The sequence below is a fragment of the Rhinatrema bivittatum genome, chromosome 1, assembly GCF_901001135.1.
Source record: "Rhinatrema bivittatum chromosome 1, aRhiBiv1.1, whole genome shotgun sequence".
Classification (NCBI taxonomy): domain Eukaryota; kingdom Metazoa; phylum Chordata; class Amphibia; order Gymnophiona; family Rhinatrematidae; genus Rhinatrema; species Rhinatrema bivittatum.
Window position 1 is genome coordinate 750,943,579 of NC_042615.1, and position 27,133 is coordinate 750,970,711.

The 27,133-nt window shown below is 46.3% G+C and overlaps 1 protein-coding gene across 5 annotated transcripts in view; it reads left to right on the forward strand.

Moving 5' to 3' along the window:
- The window catches only part of CPLANE1 (ciliogenesis and planar polarity effector 1), a 453,269-nt gene that overhangs the window by 317,187 nt on the left and 108,949 nt on the right, over positions 1-27,133 (forward strand). For all 5 annotated transcript variants that reach the window (XM_029578626.1, XM_029578651.1, XM_029578642.1 and 2 more), the window contains 3 exons: positions 553-674; positions 17,307-17,496; positions 26,848-27,107. In XM_029578626.1, the coding sequence (XP_029434486.1) occupies positions 553-674; positions 17,307-17,496; positions 26,848-27,107 (572 nt within the window). The remainder of the gene's footprint in view (positions 1-552; positions 675-17,306; positions 17,497-26,847; positions 27,108-27,133) is intronic.

Here is a 27,133-nt window from a genome sequence, read left to right on the forward strand (position 1 = left end):
GTTAGTATTTTGAGTTCCAATGCTGCTTTTTGTTTTATTGTTCTATAAACCATAGAAGGCAACAAATGTACATGCAATTTTATTGAAACCTAGGCAACAAAACTACATAAAGAACTTTGTGCTTTATATGGTCTTTGAAATCTTTAGTTGCTGTACTGGATATGATGTACACATTTAAGATATAGTGGGTGCTTTTCAACCTGGTCTTAAATGCCTTCTCTCACCTGTTGGGTCTGATTATGCATGAGATGGACTGGTTGTAGGAACTAAAGAATGATTGGTAGTGGTTGTTCCAGCCAATGAATTTGCAGCACCTTTGAGATTCTCACAGTCATGTCAATTAGCACAAGGGGAAAGCACTGTAATTCCTAGTAAATGTAAATCACTACCACAATGGTAATAATATAATCTCTATTCAGAAAAGAGAACTCCTGAGGGCAGCATCTTGCACCTGTTGTGAGTTAGCTCATATGTAATTATATTTAATCATATTTTTTTAGTTGTGCTTTAAGTTGTATTTAGTAATTCTTACATTTAGTCTGTCTTCTACAGTACCTGTGCCTTCAAACGCTCCCCAGACTTTGCCTCCAGATTTGTACCTAAACCTCAGATTCCTAACAGAAGAAACAGAGAAGACTTTGCCATCTCTAGCTTCTGATGCTACACCTCCTCTGGTTAGTGGTTTTATTTATTTATTTATTTATTTATTTATAGACATTTGATAATCTGTTTTTTGGTTTTGTTTTTTTTTTTTTACCAAGAATGGCCTTAAGGCAGATCACAACAAATTAAAAGAAAAAGACAATGCCATATATAGTTAGAATCAAATTCAAAATTGGCTTCTTTAAAGTAGCAGTAAGACTCCAGTGGTGTGTAGTTTATGGCCTTGTTCAAGATAGGTAGTTAGGACAGTGGCATAGATGTTTTGGCCTGGAAGGTCTGGGCGAAGAGCCATACTTTAGTTTTGTTTTCTGGAAGTGAGGTATCAGGGCTCAAGGTGTAAAGTTAGCGGTATCTTGTTCCAGATTTTTGGTGGGTAGCAGCTAAAGGCCTGAAGTCTAGTACATGACAATCTAGCAGAGGGCAGAGGAGGGGAAGAAAGAAGGGCCAATTGGGAGGATTGGAGTTCTCTTATGAAGGTATAAGAGAGAAGAAGTTGAGATAGGTACTTTGGGGCCTGTTTGTTCATGTACTTGAAGATGAAGCAGAGAGTTTTGAATTTTGTCCTGCTTTTCGACTAGGAGCCAGAACAATTGATGTAGTATTGGTTTTATATGGTCTGTTGCTTTGGCTCCTACGTGAATTCCAATGGCTGTAATTAGTAGGAGCTTGAGGCACTTCATACTATGTTGTGAGATACTGATGAACAGAGAGTTGCAGTAGTTGATGCTGATAATTAACACATGGATCACAGTGGCAAGATTGTGCTTATCAAGGTAATTTTGCATTTGGTGGTTTAGACACAGATGCATGAAAGACTTTGTGATGTGTTTCCATAATGAGGATTTGATCAAGCTGAACGTCTAGGCTACATACCAATTCTTTTGGATGCAATGGGGTACCTAATAGGGAAGGTAGTGATCATAAGGGATGACTTTGGTGGCTGGTCCAGAGGAGTGAGTTTATTTATTTACTTACAATTATTTGTTCACCGCATACTCCAACAATCTTTGCGGTTTACATTATTAAACCATACATAAAAAAATACATAAAAATGGCAAAATAAACAACCAAACGGAAACACCTGAACAAAAACTGCTCTCTGATTATGTAAATAGGAGCTAGTCTCTAGTTCTATTCCTAGGAAACCATAGTGTAGTCTTTTTTTAAGAGTCATTTTTTCAGAGATTTTTTTAAAGGCCTTACTGGTAAATTTTAAAAGGAACACGTGTGTGCCCATAAATGCGCATATTGCAATGCGAGCAAAGATACATCTCATATTATAAAGTATGCTCGTAGCATTTAAAATACTCATGGCATACGTGTGCCGACAGTCTTTTACACATGTATCTTGAGAGAGAAAGAGCACCTCTGTATAGGGTCAATCTGACACTCTCTATATATATATGTACCACTGCAGTGGGGCACTTTGAATTCTATTACCATCCTTAACCTCACTACCTCTGCTGGGAGAGTATTCCATGCATCCACCACCCTTTCTAAAGAAATATTTCCTGATGTTTGTCCTGACTCAACTTGCTTGGAGCTTCATATTATGACCCCTTGTTCTGCAGATTTTTTTCCATAAAAAAAGTTTGGATTCTTATGTATTATTAATACCTTTCAGGTATTTAAAAGTCTGTATCATATTTATTTATTTATTTTTGAACTTTTCTATACCGACCTTCATGTTGAAAGTAACATATCAAATCGGTTTACAGTGTAACAACAATATTGCACAAGGCATTACATAAAACAATAATGCACAAGGGATTACATAGAACATGGGGTTACATAGAACTGGGAGAGCAGGGGAGAACTGGCGAAGAATTAGCAACAGATAACGTGAGAATTAACAATTGATAAAGTGAACGAACAATTGGGGACCGGGATGTCGATTAAGCACAAAGTAAAAGAACCTGCAACCAATGTGTAAGCAAATTAATGAAGTAAATATAAGTACAATTATAAAGTCTGAGAGCAAATTAATGAAATAAATGTATGTACAATTATAAAGTCTGAGAGAGGTAGTAGGAAGATATGTCTAGACCAGTCCAGACTGGGGGAAATCCAGAACTATATAGGAGTGTGAATCTGTCAGGTGAGTAGCAGGATCTTGTAGAGGGACGAGATAGGGCATTCCTGAGTTGGTGGAAGGTTTGTAATGTTATGGAAAAGCCTGTTTGAATAGCCAGGTTTTAAGTTTTTTTTTAAAGTGAGTGGGCAAGGTTCTTGCCGGAGATCTGGGGGAAGGGCATTCCATTGTGATGGCCCCACGGTGGATAAGGCACGTTTCCTTAGGGCTGTCTTAACTAGAGAGGCATAGAGGGTGCCTTTGTAAGCAGATCTAATCTGTTTGGAGGATTCATGGAGACGAAGAGGTAAGTTCAACTCCAGAGGTGATAGATTGCATGTAGCTTTGAAAATTATCATAAGGACTTTGAAGAGAATTCTAAATTTGATGGGAAGCCAAGGTAGGTTGCGAAGTATGGGAGTGATGTGCTCTCTTCTGTTAGCGTTAGAGAGGATCCTCGCGGCGGAGTTCTAAACCATCTGCAAGGGTCTGATAGTGTTAGCTGGGAGACCTAGAAGGAATGAATTGCAGTAGTCGATTTTTGAAAAAATGATTGATTGTAGAACTGTACGGTAGTCATGGAAATAGAGAAGGGGTTTCAGTCTTTTCAGAACTTGTAGTTTGAAGAAACAGTCTTTTGTAGTAGTATTGACAGTCTTTTGTAGTAGTATTGATACATTTTTTTAGGTTGAACTGGTTATCAAGAATAATGCCGAGGTCTCTGACATGCGGGGAAATATTTACTTGAGAAGTGATTGGAGGGTTGTTTAGACCATGGATGTCGTCATGAGAGATGATGAGGATCTCCGTCTTGTTAGTGTTTAGGACTAGGTTAAGGCTGGTAAGAAGGTGATTGATTGATTGAAGGCAATCGTTCCAGAAGCTGAGGGTTTTGGAGATGGAGTCCTTGATGGGGATTAGTTACCTGCACATCGTCCGCATAGATGTAGTGGGTTAAATTGAGATTGGAAAGGAGTTGGCATAGCGGAAGGAGGTAAATGTTGAAGAGCGTTGGGGAGAGAGAGGAGCCTTGTGGTACTCCCAGGGAGGAGCTAATGGGATGTGATTCTTTGTTGTTAATTTTAACCTTATAGCATCTATTATTAAGGAAAGACTTGAACCATCTGTGTGCCGTACCAGTAATACCAATGTCAGTGAGACAATCTAATAGTATAGCGTGGTTCACTGTGTCGAAAGCTGTGGATAAATCAAGGAGGGCGAGAAGGTACGATTGTTTTTTTTCAAGGCTGCGGATGATAGTCGGAGAGTGAGATTAGAAGCAATTCTGTGTTTAGTGATTTTCGGAATCCGAATTGAGCTGGGGCTAGAATCTTGTGCAAGTCCAGGTATTCTGATAGTTGCTTATTAACTATTTTTTCCAGTAGTTCTGCATTAAACGGTAGATTGGCTATCGGACGGAAATTAGCAGGATCCGCTGGTGACAAGTTTGTTTTTTTTAGCAGCAGTTTGAGAATCGCGATCTTAAGAATGTCCGGAACTAGCCCTTGTGCAAGAGAGCAATTGATGATATCTGAGATAGACTTCGCAATGATTTTAGGGATGGAGATGAGGAGATTTGATGGTATTGGGTCCGAAGGATGAGATGATGGCTTGACCTTCTTGAGCAAGCTTTCAATCTCCAATGAGAAGGTGGGCTCGAATGTTTCGAGTTTGGAGTTTTGCTGAATAGTGGAGTTATAAGGGATATGTGGTTGGATATTATTGGACTTAAATGGTGCTACCAGGTTGGACCCCTGTCTCTCCTTTCCTCCAATGTATACATACTTAGGTCCTTTAATCTCATGTCATAACTCTGCATCGCTTCCATCTTGTCTCTATTCTTTTTGAGATACAGTCTCCAGAACTGAACACAGTACTCCAGATGAGGCCTCACCAATGACCTGTACAGTGGCATTATCATATCCTTTTTCCTGCTGCTTATGCTTTTCTCTATGCAGCTCAACATCCCTCTGGCCTTAGGCCACCATCTTGTCACATTGCTTTGCCACCTTCAGATCGTATGACACTATCACCCTGAGGTCTGTTTCCCAGTTTGTACACATCAGACTTTTGCCACACATCACATACAGCTCTTTTCAATTTCTGCACCCCAGATGCATGACTCTGCACTTTCTGGCATTGAATCATAGCTGCCAAATTTTATCACTTTCAATTTTCTCTACTGCTTCGTGCATTTCCTCTGTGTTGCAGATCTTACTGTCATCTGCAAAAAGGCAAACTTTTCCTTCTAACCCTTCCACAATATCACTCATAAAGATATTGAACATAACCAATCCCTGACACTCCACTTATCACCCTCCTTAGCGTTGGTTCCATTTATGAATACTCCTTGTCATCTCAGTCCACCAGTTTCTGATCCATTCCACCAACATGGGACCCAGTCCCAGGTTTTTAAATTAGTTCATGATCCTCCTGTACGGGATTATATCAAAAGCTTTGCTGAAATGCAAATAAATCACATCAAATGCTCTTTCTTGATCTAATTTTTTAGTCACCCAATCAAAAAAGTCAAGCAGATTTGTCTGACATGATCTTCCTCTGGTACAGTTTATGTTAAGTTCTCATAAATTTTGTAGGATTGTCATTTTTTTGTGTATTTATTTATTTATAATGCCATGCATATAAAAAAACATCCAAACTGGATCAAAATGGCTAAGAAATCCAAGATGAAGTGATCCAAATAACTGAAAATAATCCCAAAAATACTTAACTTGAACAATTGTCCAGAGCTGCCCAAACTGGAGCCATGTTTTTTGACAAAATTCTTCAGTGTGTGTGTGGGGGGGGGGGGTTTCTTGAATTTACTCAGACTCATCGATGAACAGTCCTGCTTTCAAAAATCACTAAAAATGGAGGAGAAATGCCATCTAAGCACAAGATCAAACCAGAATAAACATTGAAAACCCACAAAACGTATCCACAGTCTCTATATAAGAGAATACCAATCAAGTTGCTCATTAAGTCCATCCGGTGCCACAGTATGGAAGAAAAGAATTCCAAACTGTTCTCATTTATTTAACACCTTTTGTGTGTCTCCCCTGACAAGGGGCGCGGGGCTGTTCAAGTACTGTTCACTTGAGATCCTGAAAAGAATGTTTAAGTAGACAATGTTGATGCATTTAAACAACTCTTATGGTTCTGTAAGTCTCATTCTAACACATCTTTTAGTACATCCCATGTAAACTAAATTAGATGGGCACTGAATCAAATAAATCACTCCTGTGAAGGAACAGTCAGTGGATTGTTTCAGCTTTATTGACCGTTCTGAGGAAGGCCGTATCCATTCTGTACCTGTTAAAGTGGACTTGCAGAAAGAGCAATGACCACATTCCTGATGTCCTCAGCACAACTGCGGCTCACCTTAGTCCTCCTACAGTAGCCACAAGTGAACCACCATGTCTCTAATGTTTTGACCTTACGAAAAAGCTACATGGGGGAACTCTTTAAACATCTGATGAAGAGTGAAAGCATGACAGTGTTGTTTCATGATGGCCACTATATCCTTAGCCTGATCACTGATCACATATTAAATCACTCTTTGGGTTTATAAGTCACAAACAAGGAGCGGTTAGTTAAAAGTACCCTTTTAGAGGCTTTTTTGACTGATGACCAAGGATAACCCTGTGTCAAAAAAACTTGCCATTTCATTTGACTGTTTCTTGAACTCCCCCCAAATCCAAACAAATTCTCCTTAGCAGGCTTAAACTTAGGTGAATTTTCAACTGAAGAGAACCTAAGTTCATCTGAAAATCAGCACCTAAATTTAGGAGCTCAGCTTTTTTTGAATATTGGCCTCTCAGTGTGTGTTTGATATGTTTCTTTAAAAGTAGGTCATCGCAAACATAGTTTGATTTCCTGAATCTTGCACAGGTTTTGGATGGGGATGAAGAAAAGTCTGTTCCCATTAATTTGTTAAATTTGTCTTAGACCCAGACAGGGACTGGGTTTGTCATCTGTTCTTTATGCTTTGGAAACCTAGTTTCTGAAATATAAGAGTAGTACTTTCCCAGTGTAGCCAAAGCCACACAAAAACCAAAGTAAACATTTTTTTTTTTTTTTGTTAAACCCAAAGGTTATTCAGTTTGGGGCTGTGTTTTAATTATTTATTTATTTATTATTTATCGGTTTCGCCATCACGACGGTGATGTCATGGAGGCGGAGTTTCTCTCTTAGCTCGAACTGCTTTGAAGTGCGCTTGAGCACTACCCGTGCTCCTCGAGCCTGCCTCAGTTGGTTTTCCAACCTAATGTTGAAGGAGGTGTTGTAAGAATGGAGGCTGTCCAGGGAGATGGGAGGGAATGCATGGCTATCCATGGCCTCCGTGACGCTTCTTTGTAAATGCGTTATTTTATATCTTTCAGATATATATTTTATAAGCCCTCTCATTTAGTGACATTTTTTATTAATAAGCAGATGCAGGACCTGCTGTTGCTGCTTCTCCCATTTCTACTGTTTCTGCTCCTCCCATTTCTACTGTTTCTGCTCAACCTATATAGCGGTTCTGACAAGAAGATAATGGTGGCATAGCAGATATCTGTTTATTTTTTACTTTTTCAGTTTGACTTGATATTTTTGATATCCTCCCCCATCAATTTGATGGACTGGTCGCATTGAATGAATAACTTTCCTCCTTTTTTATCCTTCTTAAATATCACATTGTACTTTATTGTATTAGTTTTTCAGTACTATTATGTATAAGATGTTTTTTCTTGATATATTAAAAATCTGATATATAGGCAATTTAAAAAAAAAAAAACCTAGTCATTAAAACTTGCCAGCCAGTCCATGCAGTGATTTGAAATATTCTATGTGGCATGTCTCCTGTTCCTGATGTCCGTGATCCAGTCCTGATGTCAGTCTCCTGATCCTGATGTCCGTGATCCAGTCCAGTAGTCCTGAACCCCTGGTTCCTCGTTGCCACCCTTCCTGGCGTGCCATGTCGTGGTCCGTGACCAGTCCCATGGGTGGGCTGTGTAGGGTGTCTCGTGGTGCACTATAATCAAAATTCAGTAGTTGCTTACTATGATGGATCAGTTGTATTTATCCTTGTGAATGAAAGAAGATATAATTTTGGTACACTCTCTGCCATTCAGTACTTACTGTACCTGACTATAACTCGCCTTGAGTTACTGATGGAAAGGCATGAGCTAAATACACAATAAATACATAAAAACATAAATGTCTGATTTACCGACTGCTTTCATAGTAGAATGAACACTGCCAATAAATACATAGAGTAAATACCATTATGTTCCAAATGCAACTGTTAAATACACAATCGCCTCTGGTTGGCAAAATAGTGTAACTGTAAATGCAGACTATGTTGATCCATAAAAATATATGTAGTTTTAAAGAAAACCAGTAATATAGAAATTTCCAGGAAAGTCACACTGTTGAAGACCATTGTCATGTTCTGATTGTGATATCTTTCAATCAGAAAGCAAATTTCACAAGAAACCCAAAATTCTACTCACCAACAAGATGAATTTCAAGTAGTAATAAAAGTTTTTCATAAGCATGATATTGATGACAGATCATTTTCTTGTATGAAAACTGACATATGGCAAGTACATCAGTAGGAAGAAAGACATCTCCCATGCTTCTTTGCCTTGCAGCTATATCTCTGATATGACACCTTAGGTATCTTTCTTCCACTCAGCCTTGCTGCCATACACAGATTTTGCACCTTGAGGGTCTGCTGTGCCTCTATCTTGCTGCCACTGTCCTGATGACCCCCCTGGGGGGTCTTGCTGCCACTCAGCTGGGCTGCTATACCCCAGACTCTACACCTTTGGGGTCTTTCTGCCACTCAGCCTAGTTGCCATACCCTAGATTCTACAGTTTAGGACTTTTTCTGCCACTCTGCTTTACTGCCATTCCCAAACTTTACACCTTGGGATTCTTGCTGCCATACCCTAAACTCTGCACTTTGGGGGTGTTCTTGCTACTGTGAGTGGCTGTTTTGCATCTCTCTTGGAGTATTCATGCCATTCTTTATGCTGCTTTGTCCTTCTATCTGTGCATAGGTTTTTTTCTGCTGTCTTTGCTGGTTTGTTCCCCTTTCATGATACCTTAAGATGTTTATGCCTCTCTTGGTGCCACTTTGCCTCTCTAGTGCTGACTTTGGGGTTCATGCCATTGTTATCAGTGCCCTGTTATGAAGGCTTGGGGTATTCTTGACACTCTGGATGCTGCTTTGCTCCTCTGGCCATGCCTTGGAGAACTCTTGATACTGCTGGCATCTTTTTGCCCCTTTATGATGCCTTAGGCTATTCATGCCACTTTGCCACAGTCTTGATGCCTTGGAGTACTCTTCTCCTTTATGATGATGTCTACACACAAGTTTCTTTAGAGTTGATTATAAAACCCCAATTCTGAAATTCAAAATAGGCTGCATTGCTTCCCCCATTGACTTGAATGAGAAACTAATTAAATTATTTTTTTTTTCATTTGAAACTAATGAAATTAATGGAGGTGACCTATGAAACAAATAAATGAACTGAATTTTGCCTCGGCACATCCCTAGTTTGCACTGATTCTTCCCTTTACTAATCTGCTGAAGTTTAGCAGCTTTTTCTATAACCCCAAAATCACCTTTAGTCTAGGGCTGGGTTAAGGACCTTCATTTTCAGTTTTTATTTTTTTTGCCTGAGAATTCCAAAGTGATGATAAAAATAGTCAGTAGAAAAATTACTTTATGGCACAGAGGAAAAAAATCAGTGGGTAATGTCATTTGAATGTCATTGAATGTCATTGAAATCCCCAGGAAAAATAAAATAAAAACTGAAAATGAAAGTCCCGAGCTTTGGATGAGGATTCCACATTTGACATAAAGTATGACAGACTGCCTGAGGGTGCAGCAACATAAAACATAGGTTCAGATTGTATTTTCAATTCAAGTGCTCTCAGCACATTTTATTTATAAGGTGGCAGTAGTACAAGGCTGCTTAGCTCTGTAGCACATCGCTGGATATATATATATATACATATACAAACAGATTATTTTTCCCTTTACACACAAACCCCTACATAAACTCCCCTTGTCCCTGGCTGTTGCGATTGTGAGGATCCAGGCTCAGACTTGGGCAGAGGAGAATAAACTTTAAAAATAGAGGTTCATATTCAACATTACTTAGCCAAATAACTTTCAGCTTAACTAGCTAAGTTGAATGTTTTAAATATTTGGCCATGGAGAGTGGCCACCATTTAGCCAGATAAATACTGGGAGGAGTTAAGTTAGTCAAATAAGTTATCCAGCTAACTGTGTTTGCCCTATAGAACTGTCCTAAAGTTATCCAGATAAACTTATCCAGCTAACTGTAGGATAGCTGAATATTTTCAGTGGCATGACTTCACTGCAGAATATAATAGGCTAAGTTAGCTGGATAAGTTTATTTGGCTAACTTGCCGAGCCACACAGCATGGAAGATACCACAGCAGTCCGCTTTTCTCCCAATGTAGCTCTTCTCTCTATGTATCAACAGACTGTCCTGCTTTTATTTTCTATCTGCAACAGTTTCTGCATGCTAAGCTAGTCACTCCAGCAGTGTTCAGCACCAGCTGCACTCTTCACAGAAACTTCTATGATCTCCTCTGGCTGAGCCTATTAAGGCTTCTTTGTTGAGGGAACCTGCAGCACATGGACACTGTTGAGATGAGTTCTAAAGCCACCCTAGTTCATGTGTGACTCTGGCCACAGAAGATCAAACCACTCCCACACCAAAGATTGGGCTTAAATAGGCCAAATCTACCCTAGTTCATCTAGGAGCCTATTAGCATAAAAAGGCTGGCCTTGCCAGACTGAGGATGCACACATTCCTAGCTGGGGAAGTTTGCTCTACTAATAATTAGGTTCTTCCCTGTACGTACCTGGATCAGTCCAGACCGTGGGTTATGTCCCCATTCCAGCAGATGGAGTCAGCCAAAGCTTTGAGGGGGCGTCACCATAAGTACCACTACCCCCTCTGCAGGAGTTCAGTATCTTCTGACTCCAGCAGATGCGAGTAGGGGAATCTGGGCTTGCTCCCGATTACCTGTAACCATTGTTCCCTTGATTGGGTTTTTCTTCTCTGTCTATTATATTTAGTTGTTTTGGATCAAGTTTGTTCTTTAAAAAAAAAAAAAAAAAAAAGTTAATTGGTTTAATTGGAGAGGCGTGGCTTCCTTTTGGTGCTGTCTCTCTGTCTCTCTCTCTTCCTTTCCCGGCGACTAGGCTGTTGTTGTCCACCGGGGTAAGTTGTATTGGTTTTTGCTGTATTTTTCTTTTGCAGCTTATTTGGACGCGGCGGCCGGTGGAACTGGCCTCCCAGCGTTTTCTCCCTCTCCCGCGGCCATCTTGCCGGCTCCTCGTGGGCTGCAGCAGGGAGCAGGGAGCTCTTCTTCGGCGGGTTGTGAGGCCAGGAAGGCCCCCCCCGCGGCCTCGTGGCCTGCAGCAGGGAGTAGGGAGCTCTTCTTTGGCGGGTTGTGAGGCCAGGAAGGCCCCCCCCCCGGCGCCGTTTTTCAGCCGGCGGGCAGTGCAGGCCGATCGGGCCCCCCCCGCACCAGCGTTTCTCCTCTCGGCCCCCCCGAGGCTTTCTGATTTTTTTTTTTTTTTTTTTTGCCTGCCTGCTCCGTTTTCGCCAGCGCTCCCGATGCCGCGGCCGTTGCGTTGTTCGGCCTGCGGCGATCCGGGATCGCGCATTTCGCGCGAGGGGATCTGCGCTCGGTGCCTCCCCGGGGGGGAAGGCACGTCGCGGTCCCGGGACGATTTTTCCTTTTTGGCAGGCTTGCCCGGGCGGTGCGGGCCGGCCCCTCCCCCATCCCTGGCGGGAACGGCGGCCATATTGCATCCCCTGCGCCCTGAGGGGACTCAGGCAGCGCGGGAGGACAGGGATTCCTCCAAAGTTTGTTTTACATTTAAAAAAAAAAAAAAAAAAAAGGTTAAAAAGGGTTCAATTTGGGACGGCGTGACTTCCCTTTGCGTTGTCTCTTCCTTCCTCTCTCTCTTGGTGCGAGCCGTACCTTGTGAACCGGGGTAAGTGCATTCTTCTGTGTTTTTTTCTTTACAGCTGATTTTGCTCGTGGCTGCTTCGGCTTCGCCGCGTTTTTCTCACTCACCAGCAGCCATTTTGCCGGTTCCTCGTGGGCTGCGGAGGTGAGCGGGGAGATCTTCGTTGGCGGGTTGTGAGGCCAGGAGGGCCCCCCCGCGGCACCGTTCATCAGCGGGCAGTGCAGGCCGCTCGGGCCCCCCCGCGGCATCGTTCTTCATCGGCGGGCAGTGCAGGCCGCTCGGGCCCCCCCGCGGCGCCGTTCTTCATCGGCGGGCAGTGCAGGCCGCTCGGGCCCCCCCGCGCCGGCGTTTTTCCTTCTCGGCCCCCCCCGAGGCTTTTCATTTATTTTGCCTGTCTCCTCCGTTGTCAGCAGTGCTCACGATGCCGCGGTCAGCACGTTGCTCGACCTGCGGTGAGCCGGGATCGCGGATTGCTCGTGAGGGGATCTGTGCTTGGTGCCTCCCCGGGGGGGAGGGCCCGTCGCAGTCCCTTAGCGAATTTTTCGTTTTTGACAGGCATGCCCGGGCGGCGCGGGCCGGCCCCTCCCCCATTACTGGCGGGAACGGTGGCCATTTTACATGCCCAGCGCCCTGAGGGGACTCAGGCAGCGCTGGATGACAGGGACTCCCCCGAGGGCTCTCCACCGAATTTGCTGCCGGACAACAGCCTGACGGGCCGGGGTCCCACGGGGTTCCCCCCACCGGGGCTTCCTCGAGTAGGCTGGGATTCTCCCCGGACTTTGTACGGTTACTGCACACTGCGTATTTGCAGGGCCTTGTCGCTCCCGCAGCACCGTCTCCAGCCAAGGTCCCGCGGCTCTCGCCTCCCTCTCAGGCCCCCCCCGTCCCGGCGGGTGTGGGGGCCACCCTGCCTCCCGCCCGCACCTGGATCCTGGGCCGGACCTGGGAGAAAGGGGCCAAGGGGATTCCACCTCAGAGGGGGACGATCCGCACACGCTGCGTCTCTTCCAGGGGGAAGAGCTGGACGAACTTATTCCACTCATTATCCAGGAGCTGGATCTCGATCCGCCGCCGGACCCACCCGCTCCAGTAGCGCCCGCCGTCGTCTCGTCGGCCAAGAAGGGAGATCCGGTGCTGGCAGCCCTCCGGCCGAGGGCTCGGGCGTTTTCCCAGCCATGATTCCTTCCTGCAGCTTGGGACGCCCCGGAGGCTTCCCTTAAGGTCAGTCGGGCCATGGAGAAGCTGTATCCGCTACCAGAGGATTTCCTGGATCTCATCAAGGTTCCGAAAGTGGACTCCGCGGTGTTGGCGGTCACGAAGAGGACGACCATACCAGTGATGGGTGGCGCGGCCTTCCGGGATACGCAGGATCGCAAGTTGGAAGTCTTCCTCCAGCGGGTCTTCCAGGTCTCCGCGCTGGGGATGCGGGCGGTGATGTGCAGCTCGCTGGCTCAGAGGGCGCGCCTTCTCTGGGGGCAACAACTTCTCCCCTCTCGGGTTCTGCCGGCTGAGGAGGCCGCCCAAGCGGATGGGCTGGAAACTGCGGTGGCGTACGGGGCTGACGCCTCCTATGACCTGCTTCTATGACCTGCTTCGGGTCCTGGCCCGAGACATGGTCTCGGTAGTGGCGGCGCGTCACCTCCTATGGCTGCGCAACTGGGCGGCGGACACTTCCAAGTCGAGCCTGGGTTCCATGCCATCCAGGGGTAAGTTCCTGTTCGGAGAGGATTTGGACCAGATCATCAAGTCACTGGGGGAAAGCGCAGTTCATTGCCTGCCGGAGGACAGGTACCGGACCTCCAGGGCGTTTTCGTCCTCCCGCACCAGATCCAGGGCGCAACGGCGCTATAGGAACTACAGACCGGCGGTCTTCAGGCCCTCTGCCCCCAGGTCACAGCCCTGGTCCCGCTCCTTTCGCGGGTGTAGGCCTGTGCGTCCCGCCTCGGGAACGGGACAACCCTCTCCCAAGTCCTCCCAATGATGTTCGGCTCGCCCACTCCACCGTCCCCCGGTTTGGGGGACGGCTGGCATTCTTCTACCAGGAGTGGGCGCGGATCACCTCGGACCAGTGGGGCTTGGACACCATAGAAAATGGCTACGCGTTGGAATTTGTCCGCGCTCCAAAGGGACGGTTCATTTTCTCCCCCTGCGGATCGGCCTCCAAGCGAAGGGAGGTGCAGTTGACACTGGACAGGCTTCGGGTGATTGGCGCCATTGCGCCCGTGCCCTCCAGAGAGGTGGGCTTGGGCCCTTATTCCATCTACTTCGTGGTACCCAAGAAGGATGACTCCTACCGGCCCATCCTGGACTTGAAGGAAGTCAACAAATCCCTCCGGGTGGTTCGGTTTCGGATGGAAACGCTGCGCTCGGTGGTGGCGGCGGTGCATCGAGGGGAGTTCCTAGCCTCCTTGGACCTGACGGAGGCCTACACGGAATCGGGAGGTTCGGGTCCTATCGGACAACGCGACCACGGTGGCCTACATCAACCGGCAGGGCGGCACTCGCAGTCCACAGGTCGCGCTCGAAGCAGCCATGCTGATGCAGTGGGCGGAACGACATCTGGTCCGTCTGGCGGCCTCGCGCATCGCGGGCGTGGACAACGTCCAGGCGGATTTCCTCAGTCGCCAGCGCCCCGGGGAATGGTCCCTCTCCGACGAGGCGATGCAGCTGCTTGTTCGCCGGTGGGGAACTCCCCACAGGGATCTAATGGCGTCCGCGCAAAACGCAAAGGCTCCCCGTTTCCTCAGTCGTCGAAGTGAGCGAGGAGCAGAGGGTGTGGATGCTCCGGTGCTCCCGTGGCCGGACCATCTTCTTCTCTATGCGTTCCCGCCATGGCCTCTGGTGGGAAGACTACTCCGCAGAATAGAAGCTCATCGGGGACTCGTGCTCTTCGTCGCACCAGAATGGCCACGGAGACCCTGGTTTGCGGACCTTCTCCAACTGGTGATCGACGGCCCCATCCGCCTGGGACATCTCCCTCGCCTCCTGCATCAGGGCCCGGTATTTTTCGACCAGGCAGAACTCCTCTGTCTTGCGGCCTGGCTTTTGAGAGGCAACGTCTCCGCTGCCGAGGTTACCAGGAGACGGGAGTGTCAACGCTCTTGCGTTCCAAGAAGACTTCGACGTCGGCGACCTACGTTCGGGTCTGGAAGGTTTTCGAACTGTGGTGCACCGACCAGAACACGAGACCCACAAAGGCTTCGGTTCCTCAGATCCTTCAGTTTCTACAAGCGGGGGTAGACAAGGGGCTCGCCTATAATTCACTGCGAGTTCAGGTGGCCGCCCTTGGGTCGCACCCGGATATTATGCGTTTCCTCAAGGGTGTCAAGCACTTGCGACCTCCGGTCCGGGAACCTTGTCCCGCTTGGAGTCTTAACCTCGTGCTCCGCTCTATGTCGGAACCTCCGTTCGAACCATTGCGCAATGCGACGATTAAGGACCTCACTCTCAAGACAGTGTTTCTGGTGGCCATTTGCTCCGCTCGACGCATCTCGGAACTGCAGGCCCTGTCGCGTAGAGAACCCTATCTCCACTTCTCTGACTCCGGAGTTTCGCTCCGCACTGTTCCCTCCTTCCTTCCGAAGGCGGTGTCTGCGTTCCATGTGAATCAGACGGTGGAACTGCCGTCTTTCTCGTCGTCTGAACCAAGGGCTCTCCGACTTCTGGATGTCAAGCGCGCTCTGCGTATCTATCTGGAGGATACGAATGAGTTCCGGACTTCCGACCATCTCTTCGTACTTTGGCCCGGTCCTCGGAAGGGTTCCCAGGCCTCAAAGACGACCGTGGCCCGATGGCTGAAAGCCAGCATTGCCGCTCCTTACGCTGGGGCGGGGCGGACTCCCCCGCCCGGCATCGGGGCGCATTCTACGCGTTCGCAGGCGGCTTCCTGGGCGGAGACTCGCTCGGTCTCCCCACAGGAAATCTGTCGTGCGGCCACCTGGAAGTCGTTACATACGTTCTCAAGGCACTATCGTCTACACCTCGCCTCTTCTGTCTCTGGGCATTTTGGCGAGCAGGTTCTCCGAGCATGCCTCGCAGGACCCCACCCGGTTTAGGGAAGCTTGGGTACATCCCACGGTCTGGACTGATCCAGGTACGTACAGGGAAAAGAAAATTATTACTTACCTGCTAATTTTCGTTCCTGTAGTACCATGGATCAGTCCAGACGCCCACCACTTCTGGGTTGTAATCCTGCTCAGCTGTCTTCTATGGGGCGATAGTGATCATTCCTGTTTTTCACGATTTCTCAGTTCTCACTGTATTTCGCAGTCCCTCTTGGGGTTGGCGTGCTGTATTCATGTCCTCCTACCCGTTGGTGGGAGGGTTACAGTTCATTCTTTGGGTGTGCGGCTGTTTGTTGCCGTTCACTTTAAACTTGATCCAATACGGGGGTTTGTTTGTTTACTCGGGCTTTGATATACTCGATACTGAACTCCTGCAGAGGGGGTAGTAGTACTTATGGTGACGCCCCCTCAAAGCTTTGGCTGACTCCATCTGCTGGAATGGGGACATAACCCACGGTCTGGACTGATCCATGGTACTACAGGAACGAAAATTAGCAGGTAAGTAATAATTTTCTTTTCCTGGAGCTGCTGCCTTATTTAAACCTTTGGAGTTCAGGGCTAGCATGACCTATTAAGCAACACAAACAGTTGCCTAAGATGGCAAGCTGCAAAGCATGGTAAGTAATGCCTTGTAGGACTCCAGTGCTGCAAATGTATCTTTGTCCACTCTCTTCCTCAAACCCACCATCTCTCCTCTTTGCCAAAGCAGTAGGATGATCTTCTGTTATGAGTGCCAGCTAACCTGTTTGCCGATAGGCCCGCAACAACCCTATATGGAAACCCAGGAGAGAGGAGACAGGGCCAATACCACAAAGACTGTGCGTGGATATGCTTTCTCACAGTCCCAGTCCTCAGGAGGAAAGTGCCAGCAGTCTCTGATCATAGTAGGAGAGTGGAGAAAGAGAAGGTGTGGGGGTTGGGGGATAGGGGCCAATGGAAATAGACTGGGAGAATTTGAAGGGGTGCAGGCAACTTTGTACAGGGTTCCATCATATACACAGAACATATTAAGTGTGTAATGTATCTAAAACCCACAGAATATAATAAATCCAATAAACCAATATTTATTTTGGCACTGGCTGCTGCCTTCAGAGCTGTTTTTATTATACTGATGACTTTTGCACATAAACAAAAGATGAGTGCTTAGCAAGTGGTAAAACATGCTTCCAGTATTCTGCCTACTTCAGCATGATCTATTAGCCTTACATCAGTTGTATTCATTTCTAGTCCTTGAGGGCCACAAACAGGTCAGGTTTTCTGGATATCCCTAATGAATAGATTTGCATGCACTCAACCACAGTTGTTTGCACATCTGTCAGGCATTTTCATTAGGAATATCCTAAAAATCTGACCTGTTTGTGTGTCTCAAGGAATTGAAGTGAATACTACTGCCTTCCATGGTGAATAGAGACTCAGACTTGGGTATAGTTAATGACTCAGACTTCACCTGGAGAGTGCACTGAACAACTCTTGTTTTTTCTTCCTTGTTTTGTGTCAGGTTGGGCACAAGTATATTAATGTGATTGACATTGATGCTGAAGATATTCTGAAGGAGTTACCTGTCACACCAGAGGTGGAAGTGATCGCAGAGCAACATGATAGTTTTGGAGTTCCATCCTCTGCACAGCTGCATCACAAGGCTGCTTCTGTTACTAATACAGTCCCACCAGATGAGTTTAAGAGCACAGGTACTTAATCTTTTCTGTTCATGATGGGAAAAAATGATTTCAATATGAACTTTTATAGTATTAATTTGGAGACTTATACATTAGTGAAAAGTTGTTTTAACAAGACAGCTATTTCACTGGTTTACACATTTTTTTGAAGTCGGCCACTTCAGCGATACCATGTGCCATTATTGGTGTTGATGTGCAGAATTCAAATATGACAATTAAAACAGCTGATTGGCTACTCTTTTTATATTTTATGTCTGTCTATTGCATAGATGAAGGTGAATTTTAAAAGCCCGATGCGCGCATCAGTTAGGGGATATGCAAATATGTTGCGCCGGTGCACACCGAGCAGATTTTAAAAGCCACCCAGATGTGCGCATAAATGCAAAGTTTTTAAGAAAGGGCAGTGCGTAGGCAGGGCATGGGCGTTCCAGGATTTTAACCTAAAATTTGCATATAAATACTTATGCACACTGTCGCACACCGGGGTCCCCTGTCACATAAGTTTACTTCTGCTATGGATGACATGTAACTTATAAAACAAATCTAAGCAGATCTGCGGGGTTTTAAAGGTTGGAGCTAACAGGGTGGAAGGAAGGCTATTAAACTAGGAGGGTTTGGAAGTCCTTTCTCTTAACTGAGCGAACTGCGAATGAACTGGTAAAATGGGCAATTGCGTTGGCACGCATGCCTTTTTAAATCACCCCACTTATGTGGTAGAAGTTGCATTTGTACGCCCAGACGCACAGCCACTTAGAATTGAGCACATGTGTGCGCGGTCAGGCTATTTTCCAACATGCACGCGCATATATATACTTATATTATAAAATAGCATCCCTGGATGCAGGCCGACAAACGTGCGCACCACTTTGAAAGTTACTGCCCCCGTGCATAGATAGTAGAGTTTTAATCATAAATTGTAAATTTAGGCCTTTTCATGTATTTATGATTACATACTATTTCACCTGTCCTGTTGATATAACATTTTATAAATTAAATTAGTAAAAGGATTATAGAAATAAAATTTACTATGAAGTAAAAGGCCAAAAATAATTATGTATATATATATGTACATAGTTTAATCCTTATTCAATGGCTACTTGGCTATTCTTGGCTTGTCTCTTGTATTCATTAAATGGAACATCTCTTGTCACTATCCAGCAATAATCTTCAAGGATTAATGGGTTTCATTTGTCCTGATACCATTTTTCCATTGCTGCAATATCCTGGTGCTCATGCTCAACGCTCACTGCTCCGCAGTTTGGTGGAAAAAATCTTGATGAGAATGCAAAAATATATCTTTAATGTGCCTTCATGGCAATTGTTTTAACTTGTTGGATTTTTTTAGCTTATTGCTTTTGCATTTAGCTTTTTGCTGAATGTTTTGCTTGTTTTTGGTGTTGAGACGAAGCCAGGTAGCTCCGCCCACTTCCAACACATCACTGCTTTTAGGTTCTTGGGCCACCAAAAGGTGTGGCCCACAAGTGGATCCGCTGGCCACAGCCACCAACAAGAGTCCAGAGCAAAGGGCTTGGTCCCTCTGCTTGCCCCCTCATTTAGACCCTTGTTTGGTTTTTGGCTGAGTTTAGTTGTTCCATGTCTTTCTCAGTGCAAGATATATCAGTCAGTTGTAGTCAGGGACATTATGATTCAACATATAAATCTTAAGAAACATATTAACAACACTATAAAAGACGGCTATTTCAAATTACACACTCTAAAGAAATTAAAACCCCTTCTCTATCAATGTGACTTCTACACTGTTCTGCAATCCCTTATCCTAACTAAATTAGACTACTGCAACTCCCTCCTCCTCGGCCTTCCCAAAGCGACTATCCTCCCCTTTGTAGATGCTGCAAAATGCTGCTGCACGTGTACTCACCAACACGCACAAATCAGAAAATATCACACCCATTCTCAAAGAATTACACTGGCTCCCCATCGCCCAACGAATAAAATACAAGACACTATCCATTATACACAAAACCCTATACACTGAAAATATGCATTGCCTCAACAATTCCTTACTCTTCCACAAGCACTCCAGACCACCCAGATCACAACATGCTGCTACATTACACATGCCACCCCACAGAAACACCTTGCTTAAAACAACCAAAGAACCCGCCATGTCCATAGCAGGGCCAGCAACCTGGAACAATATAAGTCCCCTGACCTTCGACAGGAATCATGTCCAAAAAAGTTTAAACAAAAACTTAAAACATGGCTTTTCTCACAAGCATTCTCCTAATTCATCCCCACGCAAATAAATCAATAGGCACCCTCCCCCTGGTCATCCTCCTGAATTCTGCAATTCTATCACATTTTGATATATCCCCTGCTTCCTTTCTTTTCAGCAATTCCTCGCACAGGATCACAAATTATATTATACCTTACTATATTTATTAATTACTTCTCAGTCTCTTATTTGTACAATATTTCTTTATTAATTACATTAACTAGATTGACTTGCCTCACAAATCTGCTTCACTTTTTTGAAGGAGTTAATAAACATTTGGACAAAGGTGAACCAGTAGATGTAGAATACTTGGATTTTCAGAAGGCGTTTGACAAAGTTCCTCATGAGAGGCTTCTAGGAAAAGACAGGAAACAGAGAGTAGGATTAAATGGACAATTTTCTCAGTGGAAGGGAGTGGGCAGTGGAGTGCCTCAGGGATCTGTATTGGGACCCTTACTTTTCAATATATTTATAAATGATCTGGAAAGAAATACGACGAGTGAGATAATCAAATTTGCACATGATACAAAATTGTTCAGAGTAGTTAAATCACAAGCAGATTGTGATAAATTGCAGGAAGACCTTGTGAGACTGGAAAATTGGGCATCCAAATGGCAGATGAAATTTAATGTGGATGTGCAAGGTGATGCATATAGGGAAAAATAAGCCATGCTATAGTTACACAATGTTAGGTTCCATATTAGCAGCTACCACCCAAGAAAGAGATCTAGGTGTCATAGTGGATAACACATTGAAATTTGTTCAGTGTGCTGCGGCAGTCAAAAAAGCAAACAGAATGTTGGGAATTATTAGAAAGGGAATGGTGAATAAAATGGAAAATGTCATAATGCCTCTGTATCGCTCCATGGTGAGACCGCACTTTGAATACTGTGTACAATTCTGGTCGCCGTATCTCAAAAAAGATATAATTGCGAAGGAGAAGGTACAGAAAAGTGCTACCAAAATGATAAGGGGAATGGAACAGCTCCCCTATGAGGAAAGACTAAAGAGGTTAGGACTTTTCAGTTTGGAGAAGAGATGGCTGAGGGGGGATATGATAGAGGTATTTAAAATCATGAGAAGCCTAGAACGGGTAGATGTGAATCAGTTATTTACTCTTTCGGATAATAGAAAGACTAGGAGGCATGCCATGAAGTTAGCATGTGGCACATTTAAAACTAATCGGAGAAAGTTCTTTTTTACTCAACGCCCAGTTAAACTCTGGAATTTGTTGCCAGAGGATGTGGTTAGTGCAGTTAGTATAGCTGTGTTTAAAAAAGGATTGGATAAGTTCTTGGAGGAAAAGTCCATTACCTGCTATTAATTGAGCTGACTTAGAAAATAGTCACTGCTATTACTGGCAATGGTAACATGGAATAGACTTAGTTTTTGGGTACTTGCCAGGTTCTTATGGCCTGGATTGGCCACTGTTGGAAACAGGATGCTGGGCTTGATGGACCCTTGGTCTGACCCAGTATGGCATGTTCTTATGAAGAGGAGGAGATGGAGACAGAAGTCCTTGCAGAGGAAGTTGCTGACTCTGACATGGAAACAGAGTGAGAGGCACTGCTTAAGGGTGTTTGGTTGTTAAAGAACTGGGAAGACCATGACCTGCAGCACAACAGAGGGGAGTTGGGGAGTGTTGTGCTGCAGCCAGCAAAACCACTCCCTAGCAGGGTGGTTTTGCTGGCTGAAAAGCCAAGCAGAGGGGGTTTTTTGTCCTTGTGAACTGGGGAGTGTTTTTGGACTCACTACGGGTTTTCAGTGGGATCTGTGAAAAGAACTGTTTTTCTAGTACAGACTGTATTTTGTACTGTTTTTCGGGAGCTTGGCTGGACTTACTACAGGGACCTTTCAAGCACTTGTGCAAGCCCTGCAAGGACCCAGAGGCCCATGTCGGGGGTCAGAGAATTTAAACGGCTGCCGAGAGTTTTCCAGGAGGGATCCGCTGGGAGGAGACAGATTGAGGGACCGGAAAAACGTCTGACCTCCTCTCATCCTGTGCCTTGATGGATCTTTGCTCCATGTTCTTCGTGTTCCTGGTTTCATCCCTCATCCGAGCTCCTTCATCGCTTGTTCCTTGTTCCTGATGTTTCATGTCCTTATATTCCTGATGTCCGACGTTCCTGACCTGACTCTGTCCATTGCATCTTCAGCTCTTCGTCCAGTTCCCAGGTTCCTTGTCTGTCCACCTTTCTTAGCTTGCCACTGTTGTGGTCCGTGACCAGCCCATGGGGGCTGTATAGGCCACCTCGTGGTACAAGGCCTTCTTGTCAGCAGCGCAAGCCTCCGGAAGGCTCCTGTTTTTAATGCCAAGCTTCTGAATCCTGAGTCTAGAATACTGTCCTGGTCTTTGGAGTCCCTTGTGCCTTGCTTCCATCCAAGCCTAAGACTGCCAGAACCTGATCTGCTTCAGCGTGGTCCACGACCAGCCACCAGCAGCTGTGTAGGGCGCACCCCAGTGCAGGCCTCTCCTGAATCTTCATCATGTCCTCACTTCAGATCCACTGCTTCATCTGGAGTCTGCTTCACTTTTGGCATGGTCCGTAAGCAGCCATGGATGGCTGTGTAGGGCACACTGCAATGCAGCACTCACCCAATACTTTCTCCTGAGTCCTGAACCCTGAACCCTTGCCTGAAACCTCCAAGAATTCTGAACCCTTACCTGAAACATCCAAACAACTTGAGTCCTTGTCTGAGCCTTCCGAATATCCTGAGCATATGTCTGAATCTTCTGAATATCTTGAGTCTACGTCTGACTCTTTTTGTTCCTGCCCTCAACCTCCATCTGGCCTCATGCACTCATCGTTCCCAAGTGGCAGGTCCGGAAAGGCTATCAAGTGGCCGGAAGGCTACTCTCAAGACCAGCATTGCGTTGCTGGGTCTCATTGGTGCATGTAGGTCCAGTGGAGGGCTGAGCCTGCCTTGTTCCTGTTCCAGACGTTCCTTGCCTTGTCTTCAGTCCAGCCTTGCTTCTGCTCTGTCTGTGCTTGTACGTGCTCACCTCTCGCGGTGTGTCTTGGGGCTCCTCCCTGAGCCTCGCCATGATCCAAGGGCTCACGTTATCTGTCGAGAAGCGACCGCGCCTCCACGCTCGCAACATTGTTTGCATAATAGTTTTTGGATAATGGCTAATATTATAATACGCATTCTTAATATCAGTGGGATTTACTTCCCTATAAAAAAGAAAGAAAATGTTGAATACTGTGCTTAAGAATCATGCTAACGTGTTTTTTTTTTCCGTCGATAAGCAGGCTTATTTAGCCATGCTACAAGGGCGCCTCACAATGAGAATCCGCCGATACATCTGGGGGACGGAGCCATAGGGGGCAGGTTAACCCTCTTCTACCCCAGATGGGCCGAGATTACGTCAGACCAGTGGGTCCTCGCCATTATCCGAGAGGGATATTATCTGGACTTTCATCATCTCCCTCCGGACAAGTTTGTGGAATCTTCATGTCCCATACACAAGAAGGCAGCATTGGAAGCTACCCTGGCGAGGCTCCTGTCCTTGAAAGCCATCATCCCAGTACCTGCCTGGGAAGTGAATTCTGGACACTATTCCATTTATTTCATGGTACCCAAGAAAGGGGGCACCTTTCGGCCCGTACTGGACCTCAAGTCAGTCAATCGATACTTAAGGGTCCCGAGGTTTCGCATGGAAACTCTGCGCTCAGTCAAGACCGCAGTACAGCCAGGAGAATTCCTCATGGCCTTAGACTTGTCGGAAGCCTACCTGCATATCCCAATCCATCCGGATCATCAGCGCTACCTACGCTTCAAGGTTCTAGGCCGCCACTTCCAATTCCGGGCTCTGCCCTTCGGGTTAGCCACGTCACCACGGACCTTCACAAGGTGGTCGTAGTGGTAGTGGCGGCACTCAGACGGGAAGGAATCCTGGTCCATCCCTACCTAGACGACTGGCTGATCAGGGCGAAATCGCGAGAGGAGAGCCATCGGACAACCGACAGAGTGATCGCCCTTCTGGAGAGCTTGGGCTGGGTAATCAACCTCAGCAAGAGTTGCCTACAGCCTTCCCAGTCTCTGGAATACCTGGGAGTACAGTTCGACACACAGGCAGACACAGTCAGTCTCACTACCAAGAGAAGGTTAAAACTCCAGACGCGTATCCAGTACTTGATGGGAGCCAGTCGGCCCATAGCTTGGGACTATCTGCAGGTTCTCGGTCTCATGGTATCCACCCTGGAGGTGTGGTACCTTGGGCAAGGGCCCATATGAGACCTCTACAACACTCCCTGCTCTGTCGCTGGAGCCCCCGTCTACGGAACTATTCCACGCACCTACCTCTGCCTGCCAGAGTACGGACCCAGTTACGGTGGTGGTTGCAGTCCAACCACATGAGCAGGGGGTCGAAGATGTCCTCCCCCACGTGGACTCTGCTCACCACAGATGCCAGCCTGAGCAGCTGGGGTGCACACTGCGAAGGACTTACCGCACAAGGGCGGTGGAACAGAGAGGAGTCAGCGTGGAACATCAACCGTCTAGAGGCTCGGGCAGTCCGATTGGCATGCCTTCGATTTGCTCACAGACTGAAGAACAGAGCAGTCAGAGTGATGTCCGACAATGCCACCACGGTGGCATACATCAACTGTCAGGGCGGAACCAGAAGCCGACAAGTATCTCTGGAGATCGCCCCACTGATGGCTTGGGCAGAGGCGAATCTTCAGGACATCTCCGCCGTCCACATTGCCGGAAAGGACAACACCATGGCAGACTTCCTCAGCAGAGAAAGCCTAAATCTGGGAGAGTGGCAGCTGTCACCCACAGCCTTCCAGATGATTGTGGATCACTGGGGGATTCCGGACATGGATTTACTGGCGGACAAGTCCAATGCTCAAATACCCAGATACTTCAGCCGCAAGCGCAACCCGTTCTCACACGGAATCGATGCCCTGGTTCAGCCATGGCCTCCAGGGACTCTGCTATATGCCTTTCCTCCGTGGCCTCTGCTGGGCGCCATCATTCACAAGATTCAGAAGCACAAGGGCCTAGTTCTTCTAGTGGCACCAGACTGGCCAAGAAGACCCTGGTACGCGGACATGAGAAGACTACTGGCAGGGGAGCCCCTTCCCCTGCCCCCTCTCCGGGACCTTCTACGTCAAGGTCCCATCCTCCACGAGGATCCAGCTCAATTCTCTCTTACGGTCTGGCCATTGAGAGGGCTAGACTGAAGAAAAGAGGTTACTAGGAGCCCGTGATAGATACACTCCTCCGAGCACGCAAGTTTTCCACTTCCCTCACCTACGTAAGGATCTGGAGAATATTTGAAGCATGGTGCGACACTCATGGCACCAATCCACATGCAACCACAATCCCTATTGTGTTGGATTTCCTGCAAGATGGGCTTCAGAAGGGTCTCTCCCTCAGCTCCATCAAGGTTCAGGTGGCTGCGCTGTCTTGTTATGGTCCCAGGAGGGATGGCAAGACCATTGCCACGCATCCAGATGTGTCTCGCTTCCTGAAAGGAGTCAAGCACATTCGTCCGCCACTGAAGTGGCCAGTGCCTTTGTGGAACCTTAACCTTGTTTTGGATTTCCTCGCGGGATCCACCTTCAGACCCCTTCGGGGCCTGTCTCTCCGTTCTCTCACTTTGAATATGGTGTTCTTGCTGGCTGTATGTTCAGCACGCCGCATCTCAGAGCTACAAGCACTGTCCTGTCGTGATCCCTTTCTCAGAATCACTCCAGAGGCTATCCATCTTCGCACGGTTCCCTCCTTTTTACCTAAGGTGGTCTCACAATTTCACCTTAACCAAACTATATCCTTGCCTACCACGGCGGGTTTGAATAAATCTGAAGAAGGGCGTTTGCTACACCATCTCGACTTAGGCAGACTGCTGCCCATATATCTGGAAATAACACAAGAAGTATGAAGGACGGACCATCTGTTCGTCCTGCACAGCGGGAAACGACAAGGGGAAGCGGCCTCTCGGCCCACCATCGCCCGCTGGATTAAAGAAGTTATCAGAGCAGCTTACGTGGAGGCCAGGAAGTCTCCGCCTCTACAAGTCAAGGCTCATTCTACCAGAGCACAAGCGGCATCCTGGGCTGAATCCAGGATGTTATCGCCTGCAGAAATATGTAAAGCGGCGACGTGGTCCTCCCTCCATATCTTTTCCAGGTTCTACCATCTGGATGTCCAGGCCAGGGAGGACACAGCATTTGCGAGGGCAGTCCTACATGGTCCTCAGGCAGCCTCCCGCCCAGGCTGGGAGTAAAGCTTTTGTACATCCCATTCATTCTGAGTCCATCTGGCTACACGACAGGAAATGTTGAGATTACTTACCTGATAATCTCGTTTTCCTTAGTGTAGACAGATGGACTCAGCATCCCGCCCAGCTGCCTGTGTACATGGGTTTCACCAATGCAAGGTAAGCCATGTCATCTGTTTCCATAAGAGCGTACACTCTACCAGGTGTCAACGCCTTCCGGTTGGGAATGCTGGCGGTCTCCAGCTACTATCAATCGGTCAGGGGAATCCTGTTTCACTTTTCACTGAGCGTCAGTACACACATCCATAACAGCTTTTGCAAGGAAGATTACTAAGTTGCTACGCTTCCTGTGGGGGTATATATACACCCGTGCTGACGTCAGATCAGTCTCCAACTGCTAGCACGAGCATACTATACCCATTCGTTCTGAGTCCATCTGTCTACACTAAGGAAAAGGAGATTATCAGGTAAGTAATCTCAACAATAATGTGAGATATGCTAATAGAAAGGAAACTATTCCTATATTGTTCTGTATTCATAAATCACTATCGTCCCTGTGTTTTCAGCATTAAAACCATGGTGCTCAGCGTTCAGGTTCACTAAAATCCACCCAGCTATGTGTCGTGTTTGTTTGTGTCATGTTCTTTTAGTATCGGATATACAGTACATACATTTTGAATATACACAAAAATAATATAGCCATGATACTGCTATGCATTTTACAAATTGCAATGGAAGCAAGAATAGCAGGGCTATGCATGAGTTTCCAAGTATAGATCATAGGAAAATATTTGTATTTTCTTCGGGGCTGCATATTCTATATTTGCAATGTACATTTTCCTTTCAGCCTGTCAGCCTTCTACTAAAGTACTGAAAGATCATTACTGTCTTGCAGAGTCCCTTCTACAACAACCATTATTCCAAAAGAAAGAACTAGATATGAAACTGGACACAATTCAAGATAAAAATCCCTGGAACATGCTGTTTGGAGATCTTGATTCTGCTCGAGCCATAGAACAATCCACTAAGAATTTATCAGCCAAAATTGTTAGCAAAGAACGAATTACCTCAAAGCTGCAAGAAATGGATGCACAGCTGTCTGCACTGCAAAACATGGCAGAAAATATGGAACTGGACTTCGCCAATACTGAGCTGGTTTGTCCATACCCATACAACTTTAC